The sequence below is a fragment of the Cervus canadensis genome, chromosome 12 (assembly GCF_019320065.1).
Source record: "Cervus canadensis isolate Bull #8, Minnesota chromosome 12, ASM1932006v1, whole genome shotgun sequence".
In the NCBI taxonomy this organism is placed as follows: Eukaryota; Metazoa; Chordata; class Mammalia; order Artiodactyla; family Cervidae; genus Cervus; species Cervus canadensis.
Genome location: NC_057397.1, coordinates 45,344,504 through 45,371,309, shown reverse-complemented (window position 1 = coordinate 45,371,309; position 26,806 = coordinate 45,344,504). Strand labels below are relative to the sequence as shown.

The 26,806-nt window shown below is 36.0% G+C and overlaps 1 protein-coding gene across 1 annotated transcript in view; it reads right to left on the bottom strand.

The window, feature by feature from the left end:
* Positions 1-26,806, bottom strand: part of EIF3H (eukaryotic translation initiation factor 3 subunit H) — a 94,226-nt gene that overhangs the window by 44,291 nt on the left and 23,129 nt on the right. The window contains exon 2 of the mRNA XM_043483251.1: positions 19,073-19,229. Within this exon, the coding sequence (XP_043339186.1) occupies positions 19,073-19,229 (157 nt within the window). The remainder of the gene's footprint in view (positions 1-19,072; positions 19,230-26,806) is intronic.

The following is a 26,806-nucleotide window of genomic DNA, read 5'->3' as shown; positions in this document are numbered from 1 at the left end:
AGTCTAGTCTGCAAGTCTAGACTTAGCTGTCACTCACTAATGCAAATTACCCCTTTACTCAGAAGACATCAAATTTCTCATCTCTATCCCTTTGGTCATTCCCACCACCAATGCTCAAACTGGTCTTCTTGCAGTTTAATGTTTTTTCTTAAACCAGATCTGAACATTGTTAAAATACAAAAAGTTTATCCAGTTGCCCACCGTCAGTGGTACAAAGGTCAAACTCTTCAACAAAATGATCAAAACTAATATATCCTATGTTGTAGGTATCAATTGTCTCTATTTTACAGAGGCGGAAACTAAAGCTGAAGGACTAATTTTTTTCCACACTCCACATCCATCTATCAGTACATTGGTCATGCAACAGCCTCTATTTCAAAACCTCTTCCCACAATCATCCTCCTCCCTCATTTTGATAAATTCTAATCTCTCATGTGAACTCCAATTCTTTAATGTTGCCAATCCCTAAGTTTCATTATGATTTTTTTCTACCAAGAGATGCAAGACACTGTTAATATCTGTGGCTCATCTTAGCAAAGGACAGCAGTGGGGCTGTTAAGAATTTACACATATTTTACACACAGATACACATACATTTATTTGGGTGAGTATGTCTAAAGTCACTGAGCTATACATTCCATTTTACTAATTAAAATTGATTTGGTAAAAAAATAAATAAAATAAAATTGATTTGGTAACATTTGTTTATATTTCCATCCATTTCATAATTTTACTTCCCAGCAATTTTTGTCATCAGTAAAACACTTGACATTTGACTCCTCTAAGTTCAACAAACTTTTCCCTTATATTTCACCAAAATGGTTAATTTAAATGAGCACATATGTGCTATCATTATTTTCTTCTAAGAGCAAGGGCCAGTAAGATCAATGGCAAATGACAATGTAGTTTGTTTTTTTAATGAAAATAATTAAAGAGAAGACAGCATTTTAACAGTCTCAAGTAGACAATGATTATCTGGCATTGGTGCAAGACTGCTTAACTGTCTAGAGTGGTAGAGTGAAGTCGCTCAGTCGTGTCCAACCCTTTGCGACCCCATGGACTGTAGCCTACCAGGCTCCTCCGTCCATATAATTTTCCAGGCAAGAGTACTGGCGTGGGTTGCCATTTCCTTCTCCAGGGGATCTTCCCTAGCCAGGGATCGAACCTGGGTCTCCCACATTGCGGGCAGACACTACCATCTGAGCCACCTGGGAAGCCCCAGAAGGTAACAAAACTCATCCTGAATAGGAGCATGGCAACAGCAGCTGAAACAAAAGACTAAAACCAACTATCAATTTCCTTAAGCCTTCAACTTCTTAAAGAAAACTCCTCTTCACTTTTTAGTCACTATTTAGCAAAAACATCAATGACCAAAAGCAAGTATTGTTCCTGTTTTTAGTGAATCAACCAACATTCTTAAAAAAAAAAAAAAAAGATTTATATAGTCTGAAAGGAAGCCAGAGCATCCATAAGTAAAACTGGAATCCAATATGGAAGTTAAATTTAGCATGCTTGGAGTTCAGAGAGTCCATTTATAAGGTAAAAGTTAGGAAAAGTCAGGTTAAACATAACACTGGTACTTTTAAACACCTTTTTTGAGAAATGCGATGGGATTTTTCTATCACTGCTAATTTACTTAGAAATTACATGCTTTCCCAAGTTAAATCCACCCTTCTAAATACAGAGTATGCTCAAAACATTCAACCAGCTACCTTTAATCATATAATAAGACTTCTGGTCTAAATTTATTTTGTTAAATTTCTTATTCTAATCAGTTGTCCTTCAAAACTAAGAAGAAAAAATACTTTTTCTAAATATGTTCAAATCAGGGAAGAATATATTCTTTAATCACAAACAAAATTAAAACTAAGGAAACTAAAACACTAAAAATTTTTGTTACATTATTCAAACACTGTTAATACTATTCCACTACCTAAAGGATCAACTTAAACTAATTTAGCTTTGTGTGTAATTTACAATCTCCCTTTTTTGGTTCTGGCCATTCAACAAACATTTTATTGTGCATTTACCCTATGTCACTGTTCTACATATAAAGGAAACAATACATCTTAGCTCCTGAGCTCAATAAACATCCAGTCCAATAAAAGTGAATAAGAGAAAAAGGTAATTAAGATTAAATCTGACAGTCCTCATAATATTTACTAGTTACCGAAGCGTTTTCATTTATCTCTAAAAATTCTTTGCTACTTTTCCCACCAGGAGGTGCAACTTAACTCTCCTCTTAAGCAGTGATTTACTTCTAGGGACAGACAGTAACTGTTCAGTGGAGAAACCTGGCCATCATCCCCTAAACTGAGTGGCCAAGGTTAGTATCATCAGTACTAAGACATGTTGAGATGATGTCCTTCCCAATATGATGTGATTATAGAGAGGCATATCTCCTGTATTCTCCCCCAAATTCCATAACCTCAATCTAATCATGAGAAAGCAACACACAAACCAAACTAATAGACAGTGGACAAAAGACCTGACAGTACTTCCAAAATGCCAGTCAGGAAAAACAAGGAAAAGCTAGATTGTGGGAGACTAAAGAAACGTGACAGCTAACTGCAACAGGCATCCTGAACTGCCCTCTGAACAGAAAAAGAAGGTAAGTCGGAAAACTAGAGAAATACAGATGAAACCTGTAGTTTACTTAATGGCGTTGTGCCAATTCTTAGTTTGACAAAGGCACTGTGGTTATAAAAGGTGTTAATAATAAGGGAAACTAGGTGAAGGTTATACAGGAACTCTTTGCAATTTCTATAAATCTAAAATTATTTCAAATTAAGAGAACAGAATAATCCACTATCCAGGAACAAGGCAGATTTTGGTTTGGGAAGAAAACAAGTGGTTCAGTACAGCTGTCATGGGGGGGCGGGGGGTGGCAGGAACTGAGGGTAATGTCATAAGAGAGAAAAGCAGGAACCACGTATCCTCAAGATTTAGCTCAAATTCCACTAGTTCCAACCTAGTGCTTAAGTGACTTCCTCTTCTGAAATCACTTCCTATACAACCAATTGTACATAACCAAGTACCACCTGGGAATAGTACAGAACTTAACTTCATAAAGTAGCCATGGGGATTATATCTAATGCATGCCAAGTGCTCAACACAGTAAGTGCTCAATAAATGTTAACCATTACGACTGAGGTTGTAATGTTATCATCACCAATACAACAATAATGACAATGACGATGATAATGACAATACTCAAAGATTACTGCCTCCCCATGGCTAGTTTTCAAGACTTTTACTTTTTAGTGATCTTTCCCAGTTAAGAAGAGAAAAACGAAAATTTCTTCTTGCTATGTTCTTACTAATAGCTAGGAAAAATACCTATTTTACTAATAATAGCAAAATCTTGATGTACAATTGCTTTTTTCCCCATACAAAGAGCCATAATAAGGTTAGTCAACATATATGAAAAGATACTTGGAGTCAACAATGAAATAGAAGTTTAAGAACTGCAGAATGGGGAAATCAAAGGGATGTCCCTGAAACTTCAATATAACCAAACTTCCAAATCTCCCATGTTTCACATATGATCAACTGCAGATTGACAGCATTCAAGGAAGGGAAAACAAAACTTCCAGCAAGTTTCAAAATAAGAATATAAAAGATAAGGAACATGAGCATCTGTGGATTCTGGTCTTCACTGACTGCAGGGACCCTAGCACCAATCCTCCTTGGGTACCAAGGGACAGCCGTACATTCTTTCTTATTTTCTTAACTGGGATGTTTAATATCTGAAATGTTTCAAATATCCCAAAGAAAAAAACAAGCAACTTAAGGCTGGTTTTCAATTATTTCAGGCATTTTTTTCTTCATCTCGTAATTTCACCAATTCTATGTCCATGTGAAGCTCTCACAGTGGTAGTATACGCTATGCTGGTGGTCAAAGTTGTGTTGAGACCAAATGTGAAAGTTTAAAGAGGTCCTTTGTACACAAGGTATTTTGCAGTGTATACAAACTATTGCCAATAATACTGTGTAGGACCACACATGGGAAATGTTAATTCCTGCATCAAATATTCCTGATATTGAAGTTCTGGTGGGCTATAATGAATGTTCTCCAACATCCAATTCATATTCTGTAAGAGACGAATCTGAATCAGCCGGAATGAATTTAGATACTCAACAGTATGTCTGAGATGGCATAGCGTAAAAGTAAAAAAGAAAAGCTCATCTAACTTATGTGAAAAGTTACAGCACATAATATACAACTCTGCCCATGTTGTTTAGATATTAAACTATTAGGAGCAGACAGTAAAGTTGCAAAGTTATTTGAGTTGTTTCTTCCAAGAGAGAAACTCTTTTTCAACTGAAACATCAATGTTCTAATGTTTCTGTAAATTACAGAGATTTCCAAGATAGAGTGATAATTCAAAAAGGATATCAGATACCACCTTACCCAAGTGACCAAAGTTAACATCACCAGTGACGTCCTGTGGATAACATTCTACCATCCAACAGGACGTAGTAAAAAGAGCACTCACCGTTGTGGGTTTTCTCCTCAAAACTCTAATCATGAAAAAATATCTGACAGACCTAAACTGAGGGACATTTTACAAAACACTTAATTGGTACTCCTTAAAACTACCCAGATGAAGGAAAACAAGGAAAGACTGAGGAATGGCAAGACCAGAGAGGATTATGGGAGACACGATGACTAAGAGTAATGTGGAATCCTGGACTGCATCCCAGAAAAGCCAAGGACATTAATGGAAAAACTGGTAAAATCTGGATAAAGTCAGAAGTTTAGTTAATAGTAATGTACCAATGTTGGTTTCTTAGACTTATGTACCACAGGAATGTTAAGATGATAACATGAGAGGAAGCCTGGCTGAGGACTATAGAAAACTCTCTAAACTATCTCTGCAAGTTTTCAGTACACCCAATGTTATTCCAAAATAAAACATGTAATAAAAAAAAATAAATAAAAACTCCAGAAAAACTTGTTTATAAAAGTTATCTAGGAACAAACTTATGGCTGCCAGGGGTATGGGGGGCTGGGGGGAAGGGACAGTTAAGGAGTTGCGGATGGACATGTCCACACTGCTATATTTAAAATGGATAACCAACAAGGACCTAGTGTATAGCATATGGAACTCTGCTCAGCGTTACGTGGCAGCCTGGATAGGAGAGGAGTTTGACGGAGAACAGATACATGTATGTATGGCTGAGCCCCTTCCCTGTTCACCTGTGACTATCACAACATTGTTAATTGGCTATACTCCTGTACAAAACAAAAAGTTTTTTAAAAAAAAAAGTTATCCAGAAGCCACAGATAAACTTTATTGGAATAAACACTATCACTAATGCATTCAATCACCAAGCTAAGTTTCATAAATATTTCAAATACACCACCAAGAAGAAAAATCTGGGGAAAAAAAAGAAAAGAAAGAAAAATCTGAGATTAAGTCACAGTATTATAAAGAACATGACAGTCATTAAGTCAACCACTTTAACTTAAGACTCTTCAGTTCAGTCACTTCTTGCTACTTACGGAACAAAACCCCAACTCCTACAAGGCTCTAAATGACACAGCCCCTTGTTTCTCACTGAGCAGGATTTATTCAGATAGCCAAGCTTTCCGAGAGTTGCTAAACAACGGCAGGCTCATTCCCACCTTAGAGATGGCCTTTGCACTTGGCTTTCTTCTACTCCTGGCTCTCAAACAGCTGAATACACCTCAGTACCAGGGACTCTGAAGGGACCCATTTAAGGTGGGTTACCACCTGCTAAAGTATGTTTATTTCTTCCACACTACTTAACACAATTTATAATTATTTCACCTGGTTAACTATCTTATGTTTCTCTCCTCTAGGTGTTCACTAGGTTGTCTCTCAATATCTGGCAAAGTTCCTGAAATAGCTGGACTCAGTAAACATCTTTTGAATGAATGAATGAATGAATCTACCAACTTGTAAAAACTATTCTCAAGACAAGACATGACTGTCTAAAGAATTCCATCCCATGAATGGACAGTTCTATCAGAATAGTGAAGTAAATCTTCTTTACTCTTTATTTCTATTTTTAGTAGATCTTAGTTCTGTCCTTTGGAACTTTAATCCTCCCTCCTTAAGACAGCTCTAAAAATATCAATCCACAGCTACATCACACTGACTCTTCCAAACAACACATGTACTTTTCTTTTTTTTTTTTCCACATGTACTTTTCAAAATGCCCCCCAAAGCTCCCTGAATTGAAAAATATTTAATATTTTAGTAAAGCCTGTATGTGCCCTGCTGGTTATCAACAGCTCACATTTACCTTACCCACCTGCTCTGTCATACGCACCAGTATCTCAGAACAGGTGCTTTTCACAAATTATGCAAGAGGAAAAGGGATGACAAACAGGATTTAACTCTTCTAGAATACGTCAGATACTAAAGCTGTTTGATCCATGAGGTCAAGCCCTCAAAATGTGTGTATAAACCTGAACTCAACCTTTTGACGTTTCTTCTAACTCTCTAGTATCACCCTTTCACCTTATTGCTACTGCCCACATTTCATTCAAACCTCCATTATCCATTCTGTTTTTCCTGCTTCTAGACCAAGACAGACAGATAGATTTTATACCTTCATACCTCTGCTGGGGAACCTAGAATGACACACAACTGCTTCAAGTTTAAGCCTCTTTTTTTCAAGCATTCGGTCTTCCATAATCTGACTCTATTATTATTTCAGACCATTCCCCCAAACTAAGTCTTTGTTCTAAGTGACAGGACTCATTTTTCTCTGCCTGTGTCACCTGCTTGTTCCTAAATCTACGCCTCTGCATTTTATGAGTTCACCTTTCCTCAACCAATGAGTCACAAACTTCTAAAACTTAAAAGCACTACCCTACTTTCTAAAATAAAAATAAAATAAAAGCTCTTGGTCAGCAATTTTTCCAATGATCAAATATTTTCCTATTTTTAATAGTTTTTCCGTTGTCTTATCATGGAAAACAAAAAGGCTGTTGATTGATTAACACTTCCACATGCTTCTTTCAATACCAAGGGCAAATCAGGTGTATTAAAAGAAGACCATTATAATTCTTAAGTGCCCTTAACCAGGCTTAAAAGTTACACTGGGACATGGAAACTTCAAGCCAAGCTAACAACAGCTGTAAGAGTACTCAAGACAGTGAAAATTAACGAGCACATCAATAAATGTACAAAGCAATTTACATGTAAATTTTCAAAACAGCACTTTTTATATGCTAAGGACAATAATACCTTAAACTATTAAAACTTCCCTGTCCTCTCTTTACTAATCAAAATGAATATATATGTCCCTAGGCCAAAACATTTGCTTAACTACCATACTTAACAAAGATACTATTAGGTACTTGTGAAAGACTATTTCTAAAATTAGTAGAAGAAATATCTGTTGCTTTTAATGACTAAAAATTTTATTCATCTATATCAACAGGTTAACTAAAGTTTAACATTTCAAGTTCAAAGACAAAAAGCAAGGCAATTTATCAGATTCTGTGATTAGTATAATTTATTCATCATGGGTGAAGTAGTTAAAAAACTTTCCATAAATTCTCAAAGATGCTCATCAAAACCACTTAATACCAGCTGAAGGGAAACCAATAGCAGCACCACATTCTCAAAACATGAAATATATATTTTAAATGCATATATTTATATCAAACAATAATTAATTGAATTATGCCAAACAGCATTATAGTGCCCCATTACTATATGATAAACAAAAGTGTAATTATGATCCAAGCAAAAATCTAAAGAGAAGCAAAGTCAGATGAACTTGATACTCAACTGCTGTACTTTCAAGCTTTTAATTTTGTTTAAAAGCTTTTCTCGTTCTAAGGATTGCTGAGCTGTTGAACTTGCACCTCCCCAGAATTTCAGCTTGGCCAGGGCCTTTCTTTTCAAAAATCTCTCTGCAGTGAAAGAAATTATGGTCTAAATCACAAAGATGACAAGAAACCTTAGCAATTTAAATAGACAAGCCTTGAAATAATATTGTGATCAAAGTATCAAGCAGCCTAATAAAACCCAGGTGGCTCATGCTTATCATATATGGTACTCATTACCACAATTGCACTATTTAATCCACTTCCTGGTGTCAACAAAAACTTTCTGTTATTAATTCCCTCCAGTTATGGATCTGCTTAAGTTACTGAAGTTTTCTGATAAGACAGCTCTTTGTCCAAAAAAAATTTTTAAAAGAGGGAGCAGGTCTCGTTTTAAATGTTTCAGAACTAGAGGCATGGCTGGTAAAAGTCACAGAAAGCACAGTGGCTTTGTATTATTAGTCATCTCTATAAGGTTACGTTCATTCCTAAGGAGGTACCAGATGACTCACGATTAACACAGTTTTATAAGGGCTCCTATGTTTATATCAAAAAGGTAACCATATGCATACACAAAGAAAAGCTTTACAAGTTATAAGCCTCAGATTCAAACAAGAGATTTACCTACTGACAAAGCTATAGAGGTTAGATTCTGCCAGTCAATTCCTTTTACCCATACACAACTTCTCCATCATTCACATGGTTACAACTTGTAAGATTTTGAAGCAATTTTCCCATTTATAGGTCTTACTGACCTTTTTAAAAAGTATTTAAATGTTTCTCAGGAAACTTGTTTTATAGTATAATTTCTTTCCAAAAAGATTCCATTTAGGCAAAGTAAAAATGTTAGCATTATTACATCTATCTCAACAACGGTGTCAAACACTAAAGCAGCATAAAGATTCTATCCCCCCCCCCCAAAAAAAAACTGAGAAAAATAATAACAGGGTGGCAAGATCATGGTTACTGTCTTTGGATTTTCTACTTGGTCTCAAGCACAGGTACCACGATATCCAAAAGGTGAAGCTGAGAGCTGAATGTGTTTCAAGCCTCCAGTTCACAGACAGCTGGCTGCACTGGGTACAAAGAAAAACCACTCACTGCTCAGCGTTTCGTGAGTGGCACCCAGTGTTCACACAGATTCCTTACAACTAACACATCGCCTTCCTTTCCACACTCTTCTCTTTCCCTCTGCTCGCGCAGATGGCGGGCACAGCAGCGTGGAAGCACTGCACCACACGCCACCTGAGCATACTGCGTACTCAGTCAGGAAGGAGTTCACACGACAGGCTTCATCAGTGCTGTCTAAGTCATCTGCAGAGCAACGTATTCTAGAAAGTCTTCCTGTGTCATCAGTCACAGACTGATCTCCAAAGTTAAATTAAACCATCTATTCAACCTATTGTTTGTAACTGCATTCGACAGCATTTAATAAGAACGTATTTTTCCTCCCTTAACCTAACCAGATCAATTTATACTTTCAATTAGGTCCTTTTAGCACTGAAACAGGCTTAAGAGTGCCTGAGCTGACTGTATATATTCAACTATCACCAATTTTCTGTTGATCTGAAAGGTTAGAATTGCCCTTCATTTTGATTTAATACCTCGTATACAGGCACAGACTTAAGAAACTTTCTGAATCTAGTGTTAAATTCAACAACCCAGCTGTGCTGCTAGTAATGATAACACCAAAAAGTCGCCTTTAAGTAAATACATCACGCTTACATGTCACAACTATATGTATCTATATCCCTCACTCACAACGATTTCAACAAAACACTGGGAATATGGAAAACCCTCCTAAACTACGCTGAATTAACATAATAGATGAGCAGGTTGGAATTTCTAGTTCTGGATTAGCCACTCATTTTAGACTTGAGCCTCTCTAGGCTTCAGCTTCCCATGTGTACAACAATCACAGAAGTTCCTCTTGTGATCCACTCTGCAAATGTGAAAACTGAGACCAGAGGCCCAGGATTACAATCAGTAATAAACCATAACTTCACCAGAACTCCATCTAAATTTCAGTACGTTTGCAAGATCTGTATATAAATGATTCAAAAATTCTTCTCAACCAAGAGCTGTAACGGTAAATGTGTACACACACCATTTCCACACATGTGGAACTGGCTGCAACTTATTTTTTATCTAGCTGCCTGTAGGATGAGGAGACAAGAAACAAACACAAATCTGGATCCTAGCAAAACATCAGTCTCACAGTTAATCATGTCAAACATCTCCTCAAGGAGCAGGGAAGCAACCCAGACACGCTTACAGTGATTTTAACATTTCACAGTATGTCTAATACCATCCCATTCCTCACTCATACACCAGAAAAAATGGCTAATACCCATAAAGGTGTTACGTCACCACTCTTCATATAACCCTTCACTCTCTTCTAATAATGAATCTTTGCAATGTTTCATTTTATCTGTGTTTCAAAGTAGGAATGGTGGTAAGAGTGGTATGAGGAGGGAAAGAAGAAATTTCTAAGTTAAGGAGAAATAATTCACCTTAGCAAAAGTCTTGCTCACACACTTTTAAAACTGAGTATATTTGTTTACAGATTAAATTATTAACAGGAAGTTTTACCTAGATTTGGGAACCCCACCCAAGGATATCCAAAATAAATATAAAATATTTCTAATACAAAAATGAAAAACATGATAATTTACAAATCTTGAGGAACCACGTTATTTTACAAAATAATGGAATTACCCTGAATCGCAAATCCATAGATATGCAGATTTACAGACACGTATTTATAATCCTAAATCATTCTTCAACTACACAAAAACTTTCCAGAGATTTGCAGCTGAACAGCAACATAATCTTCACTTAGTATACTAACAAGTGTGCTAACATAATTTCACAATTTCTGATTTCATAATTTCTGATTTCACTAACATAACAGGCTAACAAATCTCCCCACGCTTCAAGTCACAAACACTGCTCAAAACAGCTATATTCTTGAAATAATGAGCACCTCAGAAAATATCCTTAGCAGGGGTAGACACGAAATGGCCACTGGAAATGCCTGGCACATAGTTCCCCCTGAAACAATGACTTGATGAATGTATAACAAAGGGATAAAGAAAGAAAAGAAAAGGAGAAGGTAAAGTGAGAACAGAGCTACCTGGAAGCTACAGTAGCCTGAGGACAAATGCTATTTGTGGGGGGACTGCCGCGGCCGCCTTTCCTGCTTGCTGGGGTCACTGACATGTGCCCCAGGCCCAAAGCCCCCACTAGGACCCCGCTGCTGGACTCTTAAAACCACTAGTGCTGCTTGTGGGACTAGCAGCCTGCCACCCAAAACTATGTCCTCGAGGTCCTCACCCATCCAATTCTACAAAACAGAAACAAGACAGATACATTTCTGCAAAGACCATGGAAATAGCTGTAATCCTCTCACCATTCAAAGAGGAAAGAAAGATTGTCTGTATATTAAAATGTCTGCAGGTTAAATATGAGAGAAAACAAAGGGTGAATATGTAGAGGGTGAAAAGAGGGGGGATGCAGGGTTGCATTATAAACTCAGGCCATTATATTGTTACTTAAGTCAAAATAAATATTGCCTTTGTTTTCAGAAATATTAGAAAGCATCTAAAATGTACTGAGTAAAAATTACTGATTAAAAAAAAAAAGGCAGCAAATAATTCTCATGTTGAAACGGAATAAAGGTATGAATAGATCAGTCTAAAACTGATAATAGGTAAGTCTTGGAGAGTAATCTCAAACAGATAAAGTTTCAAGAGCTATGAAAATTTCACCTAGAGAGACAGTACAAAACAAACAGAACACTTCACTCTATATTAAAAGGGCAACTTGCAAAACACAGTATTAGCACCAAAACATCAAACCTAACTATAATTAATCTATCAATCTATAAAACTTGCAGGTAAGATAGCGTGTTGAATTGGGGAGTGAAGCCAGGTAACACTTCTCCTGGGTAAGATAGAAAGCTAGCTTTAACTGTGATGATTAGGACAATTTTCAATCAAACAGAAATAGCAAGGATCTTTTGTTACACACTAGCTTTGACTTTTTGACATTTTAATTAGTGCCCAAACAGTTCATTTTTAATGGTTATTATCTTAAAGTTTAGTAACAAATTCAAATATCTATACCTAATGTCACTGTGGTTCAAAAGTGAGGCTATTTTTATTTAATTAAAATTTAAACCACTGGGAATAGTAATTTAAGGATTACATTTTTAGACTTGGGAAACAGGAATTTTAAATACTATTTAAGTATTGTATCCACCTGTAATTTTCAAATCTTAAAGTATTACTTTAAGTCTGCACAAAATTTGAACAGGTTTTACTTGGCTTCTTTCCAAACCATAGCACTTACGCTTCAGGGACCAAGGGAGGGTACAGTGTAAAGCGCTTTAATTTCTTAAAGCAGAAAAATCTTTTACCTTGACCACATTTTCAATAGTATATCCTTCCATGCACAGAAGTTTCTCAATTCACTTAAAAAGCGAGGGGAAAATCCTAAATTTTAAAACATGAAGTAAACACAAAAAATATTTTTCGAGCTTTTAAAAAGAAGCAGACTTTGCTCCTACTCTTGTATTTTAAAATCTTGAGACACCCAAACTGGAAGGACGAAAAAGGCATACAAATATCAGGATTGAGGCTTTATATCTGGATTTTACTTCTCATATTCTAATCACCTTAATAAGCCAAAAAACTAAACATATAAAATATGGTTAAGGTTATTAAGTTAGTTTCAAATCACAAACCATAGCTTTATGAGTGATCAAAATAATTTAAGAAGGCAATAATCTAAAGTTCATTACCCTGAATATTCAGCAATAAATCATTCAGTGTGAAGGATGTAACATTTTCAAAACACTACCGTGAATAACCACCAAGGATCAGTACCCTGGCGACTGTGGCATAATTCAGAGCACAGATTCTCTCTGGTTACCTGACTATACAGTATGTCATTGAAAATGAAACATATATGAAATAGTTTATTAAATATTTAAGATTTATCAAGCATCCTATTTAAAAACCTATTAAATATTTTAAATAGAGCTAAATGAAGCAAGGGTCCTGAGTCTCTATAAACAAAGCACTCAATTACCATCAGGCATCTTTTTATGTATCAGAAGAGCCTAGATGTCAAAGACAACTTCACTACCTGACAGAAAATCAGCAACAAAATTTGAAAAATACTATCAAGGGACATAATCAGCTCTGAATTATAAAGATGACAAATTGAATATATATTAAATAGTTTGTTCTTTATTTATAGAGATGCTTGTGTTATTTATGAGGGCCCAAAAATGTGAATAACTTAAACAAACTCACAAGACATAACTTCCTTAAAAATTACTTAAAATGTAACTGATAATTATCTGCAAACTCAAACTTTACCTCCCGCGTAACTGTAAAGTCATCTCCCAAAAGGAATGAGTAGCTCATATCTGAGTGTTGCCATCATTTTTTCCTTTCCTCATTCTAAACTTACATCAATTCTATTTCACAATTCTTTACACACTTGTCTCTCCCACCTAAAATCTTTCAAAGCAGTAACTAGATTTCGTATCTGTATCTTTTTCACCACCCACTCAATGTAATTTGCTGGATAAAAGCTGAAAAGAAATTTTTTCTAAGATATCTGAAACATTTTTATCATACCTCCCCCACTTAATGATTTGAGATCACAAAGTAAACTTGCTCCTACTTCTCCAATAAGCTTGAAAACACACTCCAATACGGTCTACATAAATTTTCAATATTTCTACCAAGAAAAGTTCTTTGGGAGAAAAAATAAAGCAATAAAAGAAATGGATTTTTTAAAAAAAACTAAATTTGTCAAACATATCACAGTGATCACTGACTGTTCATACAGATAGGAGATAATACAAAATAATAAGTAAACATCATGTCTTTTCACAAAATGTCCCCATCGGTCTGAGAAAGTATGAAAAGCTTTCTCTATTCTGACTCAGTGCTTTCCTGAACTCAAAAGCAATACACAGCTGAAACAGTAACCACTGGCTAGGTTTAAAGCAATTTTGCCCTCACCCTGTGGGCTGCAAGCAAAGGAGAAGGTGAGACTTCAGGAAGCAAGTAATTAAGCAGAGACTTTCTCCAATGTAAACTGCGGCTTAGCAAGGTAGAAAGTGTGGAAAATAACGTAACTATACAAACCCACTCTCTCTGAATCCAGTGATACCAAAATAAAACCTATGCCATGAAAAATTACTGTGATTACATTTTATTTTAATTACATTTTTGCCAATCTATACTTTAGACTTTAAAAAGTCTGTTGAAGGCTACACTACTGCCTTTCTTTCAGAAGCTTAATGATAAAGTGATAGCGTATGGCAGTGTTAAGTAGTGTTTCTTGCTCTAACACTAAACTTGAGTAATAAAAAAGAAAATAATTTTCAAGTACCTGAAAATAAACAGAAAGGTTAAGAGCTATGTGTGTGTGCGTATTGCTTCGCTGTGTGAAATTACTTCAGTAATTACAGTCAGTACAGTCTCAGGCATCAGCTCATTCCCCTGACTCCATTTTAGTAGCACAATAGTCTTCATGCTTCATTTCTCTAAGAAACTTTTTTGAAGGCCAAGGATCACCCTTTGTGACTGACTTAATAAGAGCAAAATTTTCAAAATTGTCTATTCTAAATATGAAAATTATGGATTTGGCTCTGATTCAGAACAAAGTAAGCCTCTTATATCACCTGCAATATTATATTGATTTAGTTGACTGAAAAACAAGACAGTGAGTTATTGGATCTGTGTTTAATTCACTGCACTTTATAACATATTTAAGGAATCTGATTGTATAAAACAGTATCTGAATCTTATCAGATGAAAATATTTTTCCCTTTTAGCAAGCCTCGGGTTGCGTGTCTGAGAAAACAAATTAGTCTCTAGTTCTCCTAAGCTTGATAATAGTGCCCCCTAATGGGAATTTTAGTATGAGTTTTTCTACTTAATTTTTAAAAAATCATATATTCTCTAATAGAGCACATTATCTCTCTAGAAAGTAAATTCTGTAACATAAAAGTGTATCAAGATTTAAACCACTCAATGAGTTATCACATATGCAAAAAAAGAAAAGTGAAACTTCATGCCAACAGTTTCTTATTTTCTGAATCACCTTACTGGAACATAAATCCACTGTAGCACTAACCAAAATGTTAACCTCATAAGGAAATTCTCCTTCAGCTATGTTCCGAGTATTCAGTAAGTGAGCAATTAATATGTGCTTGATCAGTTAGATAAAAACTGGTTCAGAAGTGAGTTATTCAGAGTTACACAGATCCTAACTGTAAAGCCGAGACTTCCACCTGAGTTTTCTGGCCTCATACCACTGTCTTTCCACAACACCTGGTCACAAATCTACAACCATAATCAAAAGCCTTCCTTTCCTACTATCTACAGATGCGTGTTGTGAGCTCAGTCAACTCAGTTGTGCCTGATTCTTTGCAACCCCACGGACTGTAACCCGCCAGCCTCCTCTGTCCATGGGATTTTTTAGGCAAGAACACTGAAGTGGGTTGCCACTTCCTCCCCCAGGGGATCGTCTCTATGCGGGGATCAAAACAGCGTTTCCTGTGTCTCCTGCATTGCAGGCAAATTCTTTACCATTGAGCCATCAGGGAAGTCCATTATCTACAAACAGTTCTCCCAAATATCAGTAATTCAGTATGTGGGGGTTTTTTTTTTTAAAGGAAAAATGCAGTAAAATTAAAGCAAAAACTACCATTCTGATATTTCCAGGTGCACCAGTGAAATAAACACCCAATAATACCAGCATTTTCATTATTGTGCACACAAACAGTCTAGACAGAGAGTCAGCATCAAGGGCAACATCTAAAAGAAACAAACAAAAAGCCATCAATTCATGATGAAAAGAACTATCTAACTTTATGAGTGGGAAAATAATAAGAAAAAGTGATATATAAAAAAGAAAAGGTCAGTTTTTCTTAAAGAACCAGACCGTAAAAAAAAAAATTTCAGGCCAGGTATCCATATGATCTCTGTCACAACTACTCAACCAAGCCATTGTGGCAGGAACACAGTCACAGAAAATACATAGTGCATGGGCATGACAGTGTTCCAACGGAGCGTTCCAGCCCGGATGGGAGGGGAGTTTGGGGGAGAATGGATACATGTATACGTATGGCTGAGTCCCTTTACTGTCCCCCGAAACTATTACAACATTGTTAATCGGCTATAGTCTAATACAAAATAAAAAGTTCAAAAACAAATTCATATGCAAAAGCAGGCCCACAGATCACAGAATCTCTAGTTTACACTGGGCACAATAACAAACCAAAAAAAAAAAAACACACACACAACATGATTCAAAATACATAATCACTAAAATTATTAAATGTTTGGTGTGTTTTACTTCCTTAGGGTGAAAGGCAGAGCAAAAGATCCTTCCCTGAACAAATATTAGTTTTAGCAAGCATAAAACAACAGAAAAGCAGTAAGCAAAACAATAGGCCTTTAGCATTATTTAAAATAATAAACATGCAGAACTATAATGGAAAAAATTAGCTTTTATCAAGTTTGATAAAAATCTAATGGTGACTGCATACTAATGTCCATTAAGATAAATAAACAGATTAAGTGAGAGAATCTAAAACTCAAGAAGAAATACTGGGGACTGTCTTAGATTTTTCACATACATAAGAAAAATGGCAAGTCCTACTAGTTTCCAAATTAGCTTTCCTTGTCTGGAAAATGGAATGGATAAAACCTTCAACTATGCAGAGTAAATGATTATAGAAAATGCACATTTAATACACAGCAAACAATGCCCTGTAATATTTTTATTATTTAATGCTAAATTGAAGTCTGTTGTTACTTCAGTGTTATTTTTAAATGAGCTTCTTAAAGCATATGTTAATGAAAAGACACACGGGCCAATTATCCCAAGTCCATAAGAGAAGTTAGCATCCAATGATCAAATCTTTGCTTGGTTCATCTACCGTAATTGCACTAAACATTATTTCTTGCTCATATTTCAAATTAAGAATTTTAGGACTTCCCTAGTGGTCCAGGGGTTAAGAATCCGCCTGCCAACGCAGGGAACACAGGTTTGATCCCTGGTCTGGTAAGATTCCACATGCCGTGGGGTCACAACTACAGAGCCTGTGCTCTAGAACCCATGCTCTGCAGCAAGAGAAGCCTCCACAATGAGCAGCCTGTGCCATGCAACCAGAGTCCCCCACTCTGTGTAACTAGAGAAAGCTCACACACAGCAATGAAGACCCAGTGCAGCCAAAAAGAACTCATTAACAAATAAACTGAGGATTTTATAAAACAAAATTAACTACTTGAGAAAACCATGAGACAATGTGAACTATTCAGGAATGGACCCTGCTCCCAACTGTGCCACTAACAGGGAAACTGAGTAAGTCACTTCAAATGAACTCTTAGGCTCACTTATAAATCAAAGAAAGTATGCTAGCAAGCCATGGTCTTCCAAATCTAAAATAGTTATTACTGAATTATAATTGTGCATCTCCAGATATGGTGGTGAATATGGGAATAGAGATATCTAAATACTGCCAGAATAGACTGAAGAGAAATTTCAACCATAATCTTGTGTTTTACACACATTTAATAGGAATATTACAGCCATTCAAATGAAACAGGGAGATTCTGGCTGGCTTAAGATAAAAAATTTAAAAACTTAAAAACATTTTTAAAGAATTCAAATACTTAAATGCCTAGAATAAAACAGCCTTGGTTAGTTTCTAAAAGTACTACTTCAATTAAAATAAGATGTGTAGACCAAACTGCAATATCAAGGTATCAACCTCTGTAAGAATATACTTTGTGTTACTATACGTTCAATGTACTATGAGGACATGAAGTCAAATGAGCTAACATTTTATCAAAGTTAAAAGTGATCAATAAAATGAATGAAAGGAACTTAAAAAACATTTACCATAGCATCAAAAAGAATAATATACTTAGGAACAAACTTAACCAATGCAGCAAAACACTTGTAAGCTGGAAATTACAAAACACTGCTGAAAGACAAAACCAAAGGAAAAGACATCCATCTTGTATTCATGAACTGGAAGATTTAATACTGTTACACTGTCCATAATACCCGACGTGATCTACAGATTCAGTACAATCCCTATCAAAATACCAATGGCATTTTTTTTTTCTTGCAAAAATAGGAAAAAAAAACTATCTAAAATTTGTATGGAATCTCAAAGGACCCTAAATAGCCAAAATAATGTTGAGAAAGAAAAACAAAGTTGGAGACCTCACACTTCTTGATTCCAAAACATATTACAAAGCAACAATAATCAAGAGTACAGCACTAGCATATAAATCTTAGAAGAAAATACACGGAAGAACCTTCGTAATACTGGTCTTCGCGATGATTTCTTGGAGATTACACCATAAGTATAGCAAACAAAAGCAAAAATACACAAGCTGAATTATATTAAAGCTTCTGTGCAACAAAGAAACACCAAAAGTGTGAAAGAAAGATAATACCACAAAAAGGAGTAAATACGCAGAATATATAAAGAACTCCTTCAACAAAACCCTAAGAAATTAGCAAAGGACTTGAAAAGACATTTCACCTTCTAAAGAAGACATAAAAGCAGCCAACAAGCATATGAAGAGGTGCTCAACATCACTAATATTAAGAAAATGTAAATCAAAACCACAATGAGAGACTGACTCACACCTGTCGGAATGGCCATCATCAAGACAACAAATAAGTGCTGACAGAATGTGAGAATTCGGACAACCTAATTTTCAACTAGATCTTTTAAAAAATCCTTTAGGATGCTGACCTTGGCCTTTGGTAAGATCTTTTTAACTACTATTGGCCTTTGCTAACAAAGCAATTATACCTGCAGCACAAAGATTCTGAAATGCTTAAGGAGTATGTTCTTTCTGAAGTAGACAACTCATCTCTTCTTAAACAGTAAGTCAAAAAACTACAGAAGGAAATGGGTGTGGGACATAGCGACGATTTCTGTCCTTCACACTGTAATTGGTAAGCTGCTTTCACAATGAGAAAGTTAACATCAGCACAGCTCCTATCCAAATTATCAGAATCACAAATCCCAAACAACTAAAGGCCAAACCAATCAAGTTTTTGATAATATAACTTCATTTCAGAGAATCTGTAGAATATTTTTCAAGAGACTGAGAACTAGGTTATTCTGATGAGCTCCCGGTAACAATTATCAAAGGTTATGGTGAACACTGGATCAATAACCATTTGTGTGAGTATCCTTACCTTCATCAAAGTCAGCATCATCTTCAGTGTGCTGAGGGAAAGGAAAGCAGTTGGTAATCTCAAGTCGATCTTCTACAACAAGGCCCAAAAGCACTCCTTGAACCACTTCAGTTCCTTGTCCTTCTTCCTGGTAATGTTTGATAATCTTTAATACCACCTAAAAGAAAAAACAGAAGCTTAAATATCACTCTTATAGTTTACACTTCCTTTATTTCAAAGAAAAAACAAAACTATACTGATGAACCCACAGTTCTGACAGAACTGACCTAATTTTTTACAAACCATTTCCTTTACCCTTACCTAAAAAAAAAATCTTACATAGTCTAAACACACACCTGAAACTCTTGGAATTTGAAGATGTGTCAAACATGTCCATGTGGGCTTCCCTGGCGGTTCGGTGGTAAAGAATCTGCCTGCCAATGTAGGAGACCCGGGTTCGATCCCTGATCCAGAAAGATCCCACATGCCATGGAGCAACTAAGCTGGAGAGCCACAACTACTGAAGCCTGCGTGCCTTAAAGCCTGTACTCTGCAACAAAAGCCACTGCGATGAGAAGCTCCCATACCACAACTAGAGAGTAACCCCCACTCACCACAACTAGAGAAAAGTCCGTGCAGCAAAAAGACCCAGCACAGCCAAGAGTAAATTAAAATAAATAAAATGATATTCCAAAAACTGTACATGTAGAACACTTACAACCTTTAGGTCAAAGATGCTTAAAGTTCTGGCATCCAAAAATTCCTTCAGTTGAATCTAACATTACCACTTCTAGCTGAGACTATTACAGAGAAAGTGACCCCGTTAACCTTTGTTAATAGCAATATCCTGCCACAAAAGATAAAAATATCAGTAAGGCACAGAGAAAAAGGCATCAATTATCTGAACATCTAAAAACAGAACCCTCTGACAAACTCTCAACACCTCAAGACGGTTCCTGGACAGAGCATCTCATTAATCAGAGGAAGCAACAACAGGAACATGTATCCAAGAACTTGCTTGGTAACAGAGAACATAAAGATAGCCCAGTCACAGCACTACTTCATTTTTCTCAACAATAAGGATATACCAAATAATCTCTAATGGAATAGCCAGCTCTTCTATTTACTCTCTCCTTTAATATTTCCATTAAAATGAAGAGGTACACTGCATAACTGAATAGGCAATTAATTTAAAAGTTCACAGTAACAGTCATGATTAATAATAATTCCTACAACATGAGATTGTTAATATATTAATGGGCTTTGAACAGTGCTTGGCACATAGTATTATTAACAGCAGTAGACTATTATTCAGTACAAGGACATGGCCTGAAGACTAAAGGGCAATACAGTCTAAAATACAATGGAAAGCTATCAGAGGGAAAAATAAATCTAAGAACAAAATAGAGTTTTACTGATTAGTGTTTAATTTAAAACATGTATATTATTGATAGAAATAAATCATCAGTAACCAGTTACTAATACAGGTTACAATTATCGAACATCATGTGCCAAGCAGTATTCTAATTATTATACCTGTATTATAAATCATGTAATCCTCACAACTACCATAGGAAAAAGCATTATATTATACTCATTTTACAAATAAGAAAGCTGAAACAAAAAAGTTGAGTAAATGGCTGAAGATCACATGTCCAGGAAATGGCAGAACCAAGATTTAAACTCCAAAGCTTATGGGCATATTTTAACAAGAAGATGATTCTCCTATCAGCAGCTTAATTATTAAAACCATGAGTTAGGAACAGACATGAAGCAAAGACTCTGTGATGAATGGACTCAGAAAGACTACAACAGTTTAAGATCCAGACCTTCTAAGTACAGCAAGCAGTCAGCAAGAAAGAGTTTAATGCAGAAGGACACCAACTAGACTGGCAGACCTTCAACACTGTGAAGTGAGAACGTGCGTAAGCCTTACACATCTCTGTATAAAAGACCTCTCCACTTCTTGAAAGGCACAAAAACAGGCTTCAGGGGTCATGCAGGAAGAGGATGAATGGTTTCCAGCTCTAGCATTTGTTAGCTATGACCTTCGGAAAGCTATTTAATCTTCCCAAGTCCTAGATTTCTGACTTGCAAAATGGAACCGTTTCACAGCATTACTTAAAGACTATTAAAAATGAGAAAAATGTACAGTAAATATTTCACACAGGATCTGCCCTGAAATAATTCTCAATGATCAATATTACTGACTTTATCAATAAAAAGAAAACAGAACTGTTTAATTCCCATTCAACTTAACTCTGCCAACAATGATCATTTTCACAATTAAAAAATAAACATCGGTACCTAAGAAGGGATAAACAAAACTGATAAAGAATTATTACAAACACACCTATCAGCTTGCCCAGGTTACCTAGTTTCCTGGATACTGAACCTGGATAATGAACCACAGCTGATATCAAAGTACATGACAGATGCTAGAAGGTATGTGGGCTTAGTGTATATCTTTGCACCAACTGATTCCTAACAGCTGATTCCTACATGCGGGAAACGGAGTATTGATGACTAGAGCCCAGCATAGTTTCACAAAAAGCCAGACCAAAATAACCTTATTTCCCTTTATAAAGAAAACAGAAGTGAGAAAAAAACAATTATTATCTTTAAAAATGAATTAGCATAGTTCAAAAATAGCTTATACTGAAACACTGTCTTACTTTAAACAAAGTAAACTGTGAAGGGGCTGGGAGCAACGTAACCGAACAGCATGGCAGCCTGATATGCCTGCCCCAAGAATCAATGCAATTTATACAGTATCCACAGAAGTACAGTCCTCCAAGTAAGAGAAATTATTATCTCGCTCTTTTCTGCATCACTGACCTGCTACAGCCAGTTCTCTACAATGACCAAGAGAAAAGTTACCAGTAACAGTATTCAACTGAGTAATGGAAAAAGCACAGTGGTTTAACGTCACTGGCTAAAGACAATCAACAAGAGTATGTGTGCCCCCTGAAGGGCTAATTATAAGAGAGAAAGTTTTAAAACCCTGTGATGAGAACCAGTTCCATGAATTAAAATCTCTCTACAGGCTAGGGACAACCACAAAGAGCAGTGTCCAAACAGTGCGGCAGCAGAGGACGCGGCTCACCTTGAAAAGCAAAGCAAGGACCACAGGTGATGGTTCCAGGAAAGAGGGTATCCATTTTAAGGATGAATTCTCTCTAGCATTTCTGGCTGACCAAAACAGAAAGCCTTAGGAAAGGCTTGGTGATCACTGAAATAATTTCCAACTCTAATATTTATGATCTTGCCAATTTAATAAAATCAGATATAATAAAGCATTCAGAAAACAAAAAACTTTTAACAAAACTAAGCAAACTCATTCTTCATTTTGACATTTTCCTATTTCCTGTATACACACTAACATCTCAATTCTTTAGTTCAAAAAAAATGTAGTGGAATTGCATTACAAACTGCAGAGGACATTCAGATGTCAGAAGGAAATTCCTGAGCAGAAGCAACCCACTGACACATAGGCTTCTGCTATTCTATACAAATAATCAAGAACTTACTATATCTAGAAAAACATTCCATAGATTATTGGGTTTTATGAGTAAGACAGAATCCATGTACTGCTCATGGTCTAGATACTCAAAATGTATTTGCTAAAGGAATGAATGGTAAATACCAGTCAATCATTTTTGTCAAAAGCACTCCACTAAGCGCCTCAAATGCAGTTACTCATTAAATCCTCACAATCACTCTATAAAATCAGTAATATTATTTTCCCGTTTTACAGAGGAGGAAACAGATAATCTGACATAGATTTATTACAGCAGGGAGGTGAGATCTGACTTCGGACATGTGGGAAGGTTACTTCACAATAACTGAGTAACTTGAGGTTCCAAATAGGTTTTTTGTAACAAGGCTGCAACAGAATGTGGTGGCAACAGCTCCAGAAGAAGTCTCCATAACAAAGTTGTAGAAACAGGGTTACTACATGGAGTAAAAAAAGTTCAGAGAAGGGTTTACAGGGACAGGCAGCAAAAAGACTGAGGGAATGGTGCTAGTGGGGACATGCTTTGTGCCCCAATCATGCGAAGTCTAATAGCATGAACAACTGCCACTAGTTGGGTAAATTCTTACATAACTAAGATGAAGAGGTTCAGCTCTTTATCTTTAGCAGCACTGTCCTCACTAAGCCACAAGATGGGAATGTTCTACCACACAAGTCCTGTTCTAGTCCTGCTTACTGGCCTTTCATTTTCTCTCCCTCCAACCACTCATATGCTCTGTCCATAAAACAGTGCTGACTGACTTGTAATTAACCCTGCTTATTGATGTCATGCTCCCTATTCTTACTCTTAAAAACAAGATACATGGGGAGCATACCAGCTCTCCAAACAAAAGCACACTCCTCTATTACATTTTGTTTGTAAGCGTCACAAACGATCCCACATGCTCAGGAGCTCTATATCATTTGTTCCTAGCTTATCAAAATGACCAGGGGAGTTTTTTTTAATAAAAGAAGAGAGGTCTTTACTCTGGCGACATATTACAGTCATCAGTGTTTTAAAAATACAGATGTCTGAAACCCAATCTTTGAAAATCAGAGGTAATTAAACTGGGCTGGGGTTCCTATCCTGTATTTTAGGGTTTGGGGGGATGTGGGATTTCTTCTTTTTTTGGGGGGGGGGGTTCTATTTTCATTTTCAGATTCTCCAGGTGATTCTAACATCCTACTTCATTCTAATTTTAATAAGGTAGCATGGACCAGCCTGTCTGTTCTAACACCTCAGGTGATTGCAATTAACTCAACTGATTAAAGCACAAGTCTCCTTCCTTATTTAAGACTCCTTGTGTTGCTAAAAACTGAGTACACTGAGAAATACAGATCCAAGAATGAACCTTTTATTTACAAAAGTATGAAGAGAAACTTAAGCCCTAATTGGAAGGATCTCCATAGTAAAGAAATAAGAGGAAAGGTAAAGTGAGCAGTCCAACTGAGAAGCATTCAAGTGCCCTATCAGAGTTAAGACTTATTCTTTATATCTTGACCCCCTAATTTAAAACTACTTATGACCCTGTGCCGGCCAGGTTACTTTATCCTATATATCAGCGGGTAACCGAAGAGTCTTCTATAAATTACACCCTAAGGGACAGAAACAAACTGACCAGCAGAATCTGAAATTACCAAATTCTTCTATACCTCCCTAACACTGTCATATTCTGGGTTTAAATGCTTATTAAATAACTTCCTTGATGTGACCTACACAACCAGTATTGTTCTTGGAATAAGTCAGCAGTCTCTAGAACCATCTCCTAGCTTTCTGAAGTTTGCATCTTCTCAGGATGGGCAAACCTTAGCAAAGAATCCCAACTTGCAGGACAGTAAACAGATGTCCTATCTGCTGAAAATACCTGAGAGGAATAAATTTTTTTTCCTTACTACCATTTATTATTCAGTGTGGGCAATCTGAAAAAGCAAAACAGACTATCTGTAATCTACAAAGAACAAAATACTGTTTCTTTAAGTGTCTGGCATTTAAAAAAAAAATGAAAACCTAACTTTGTCCAGAGGCTAAGAGCAACAAAGAACGGAACTTCCATGACAGAAAATATATTTTATTATTTATTTATTTATTATTTATTTATTATAAAATACAGAAAGTATTTTATAAGATAAAATATAAATAACAATCTAAAATATACAAATAAATTATACTAGAAGTCAATCAACTTAAACTTTTAGTTAGTTAATAACAAGCATGATCGGTAAAATCTTCCATCCTTCCTAGAAAGGAACATTTAACAGAATCTCTAATCAAAATCACATCAAAAACTTTCAGTTCCACATCAGGGAACAATTAAACCTGGCCAAAATAAAGATTATGCTTTCTGATGAATTGGGGTAATTTTCTATCAAATATGATGTCTACAAAAACTGGTTAGTATAGAAAAACTTGAAAGCCCTGCAGAGAATCACAAGAATTCTACAATTGTCATTTTCTTTCATTCACTCATAATTGGTTCACCCAGATACTTCAGTGATTTCCACAGGCCAGTTATACCTCTGCCAGGCCCTATGAATATGAAACCAAATCAAATACATAAGGTCTTTACTTTCATGGGACTTTTAAGAACACCAGTTCTCAAATTTTTTAGTCAAAGGGCCCTTTTAACACTCAAAAATTATTGTGGAACTCAAAGAACTTTTACATTGATATTTCATACTGAAATTCAAACCAAAAAAATGTTCAAAATACCTTATTCACTTTAAAAAATGCATCCCACACTAACTTAAATTACCACATTTTTCACACTTCCATAAAACATTTACCTTTTCAAAAAGAAATTTTAATCAGGATAGAAGAATGACACTGTTCATAGTTTTGTAAATTCTATTAATGTCTACTTTAATAAAAGACAACTGGATTCTCATATCTGCTTCTGCATTCAATGTTTTATACAACACATAACAGAGGATCTGAAAACCTCCATTAGACATTCATGAAAGAATGAGAGTAAAAAAGATGAAAAATGTTTACTTATTATTACAAAAATAGTTTAAACCTCAGAGAGTGCTGGGGGTTCACACTTTAAGAATCACTATTTAAAAAAAAAAAAAAGAACCACTATTTTAAAATGAAAATTAAGAAAGTTAACGTGCTTATAGATTGTTTAAAGCACTATGAAAATAACAGAGAAATGTGCTGTTAAGCTGGGGTGATCTGGTAAAGGCCTCTCTCAGATGACACCTCAGTCGAGGGCTGATGAACAAGCACTCAGTCCTGTGAAGACCTGAGTGAAGAGAGTATGCACCAATTATGATGTTAAATACTAGTTTCAAAGAATACTAAGATTTGCTTCTCATAAAATATACAAGTTGTATTTTAAGAGTAAAAAAGGGCCTAAAGATGGATGAACAGCAGGGCAGCAGGAATACACTCCCAGGCTTCTGCTAAAAGCACTGATATGTCAATAAGAAACCCAATCTGCCGGCAGACACAGATACTACTACATAAGTCAAGACTAACAATTTCACATCGTTTTTGTTGATGAATTATTAAACAATATATTAATAAAATCCTTTCAGAAAAGGTTTGCCATGACTTTTATAATCAGCAATATTTCTAATGACAGTGTCAAGGTTATTTTACTTGGTAAACATATGTCTATGAAGTTACCACCCAAGATTCCTCTAATGAAAGTGGCAATTTGAAGTTCAGAGTTAAGAAGTAATTTAAGAACTGTCTCTGGAACTTTCAGGCCTATGAAGTACCTCAACCTTCTCTATCCTGTGTGCAGGTAGAAATGTTAAATAAACTGTGTTTCTGAAATGCTTAACTAGCCAGCCAAGCTAGAAGAGAGAACTTACAAACCAGAGCATTAACTCTCTGAGTTAATAGAGCAATATCTATAGGTACATCACACTTAGCCACAATCCCCAAGAGCAAGGAGCTAGGTTGCAGCCCAGTCTCAGTCCTGGGTCAGCAAATGGGGTGTTGGCCTTGTTTGACTCAGAAAAGTAAAAACTGAGATCTTTCCAAAAAGCTAGAGCTCCCTGAAAATTGTTGGTGGAAAGAGAGAAAACAGTAACTGCGGTATCTAAGCTGAAACTCCAATACTTTGGCCACCCGATATGAAGAGCTGACTCATTTGAAAAGACCCTGATGCTGGGAAAGATTGAGGGCAGGAGGAGAAGGGGATGACAGAGGATGAGATGGTTGGATGGCATCACCGACTCAATGAACATGGGTTTGGGTGAACTCCAGGAGTTGGTGATGGACAGGGAGG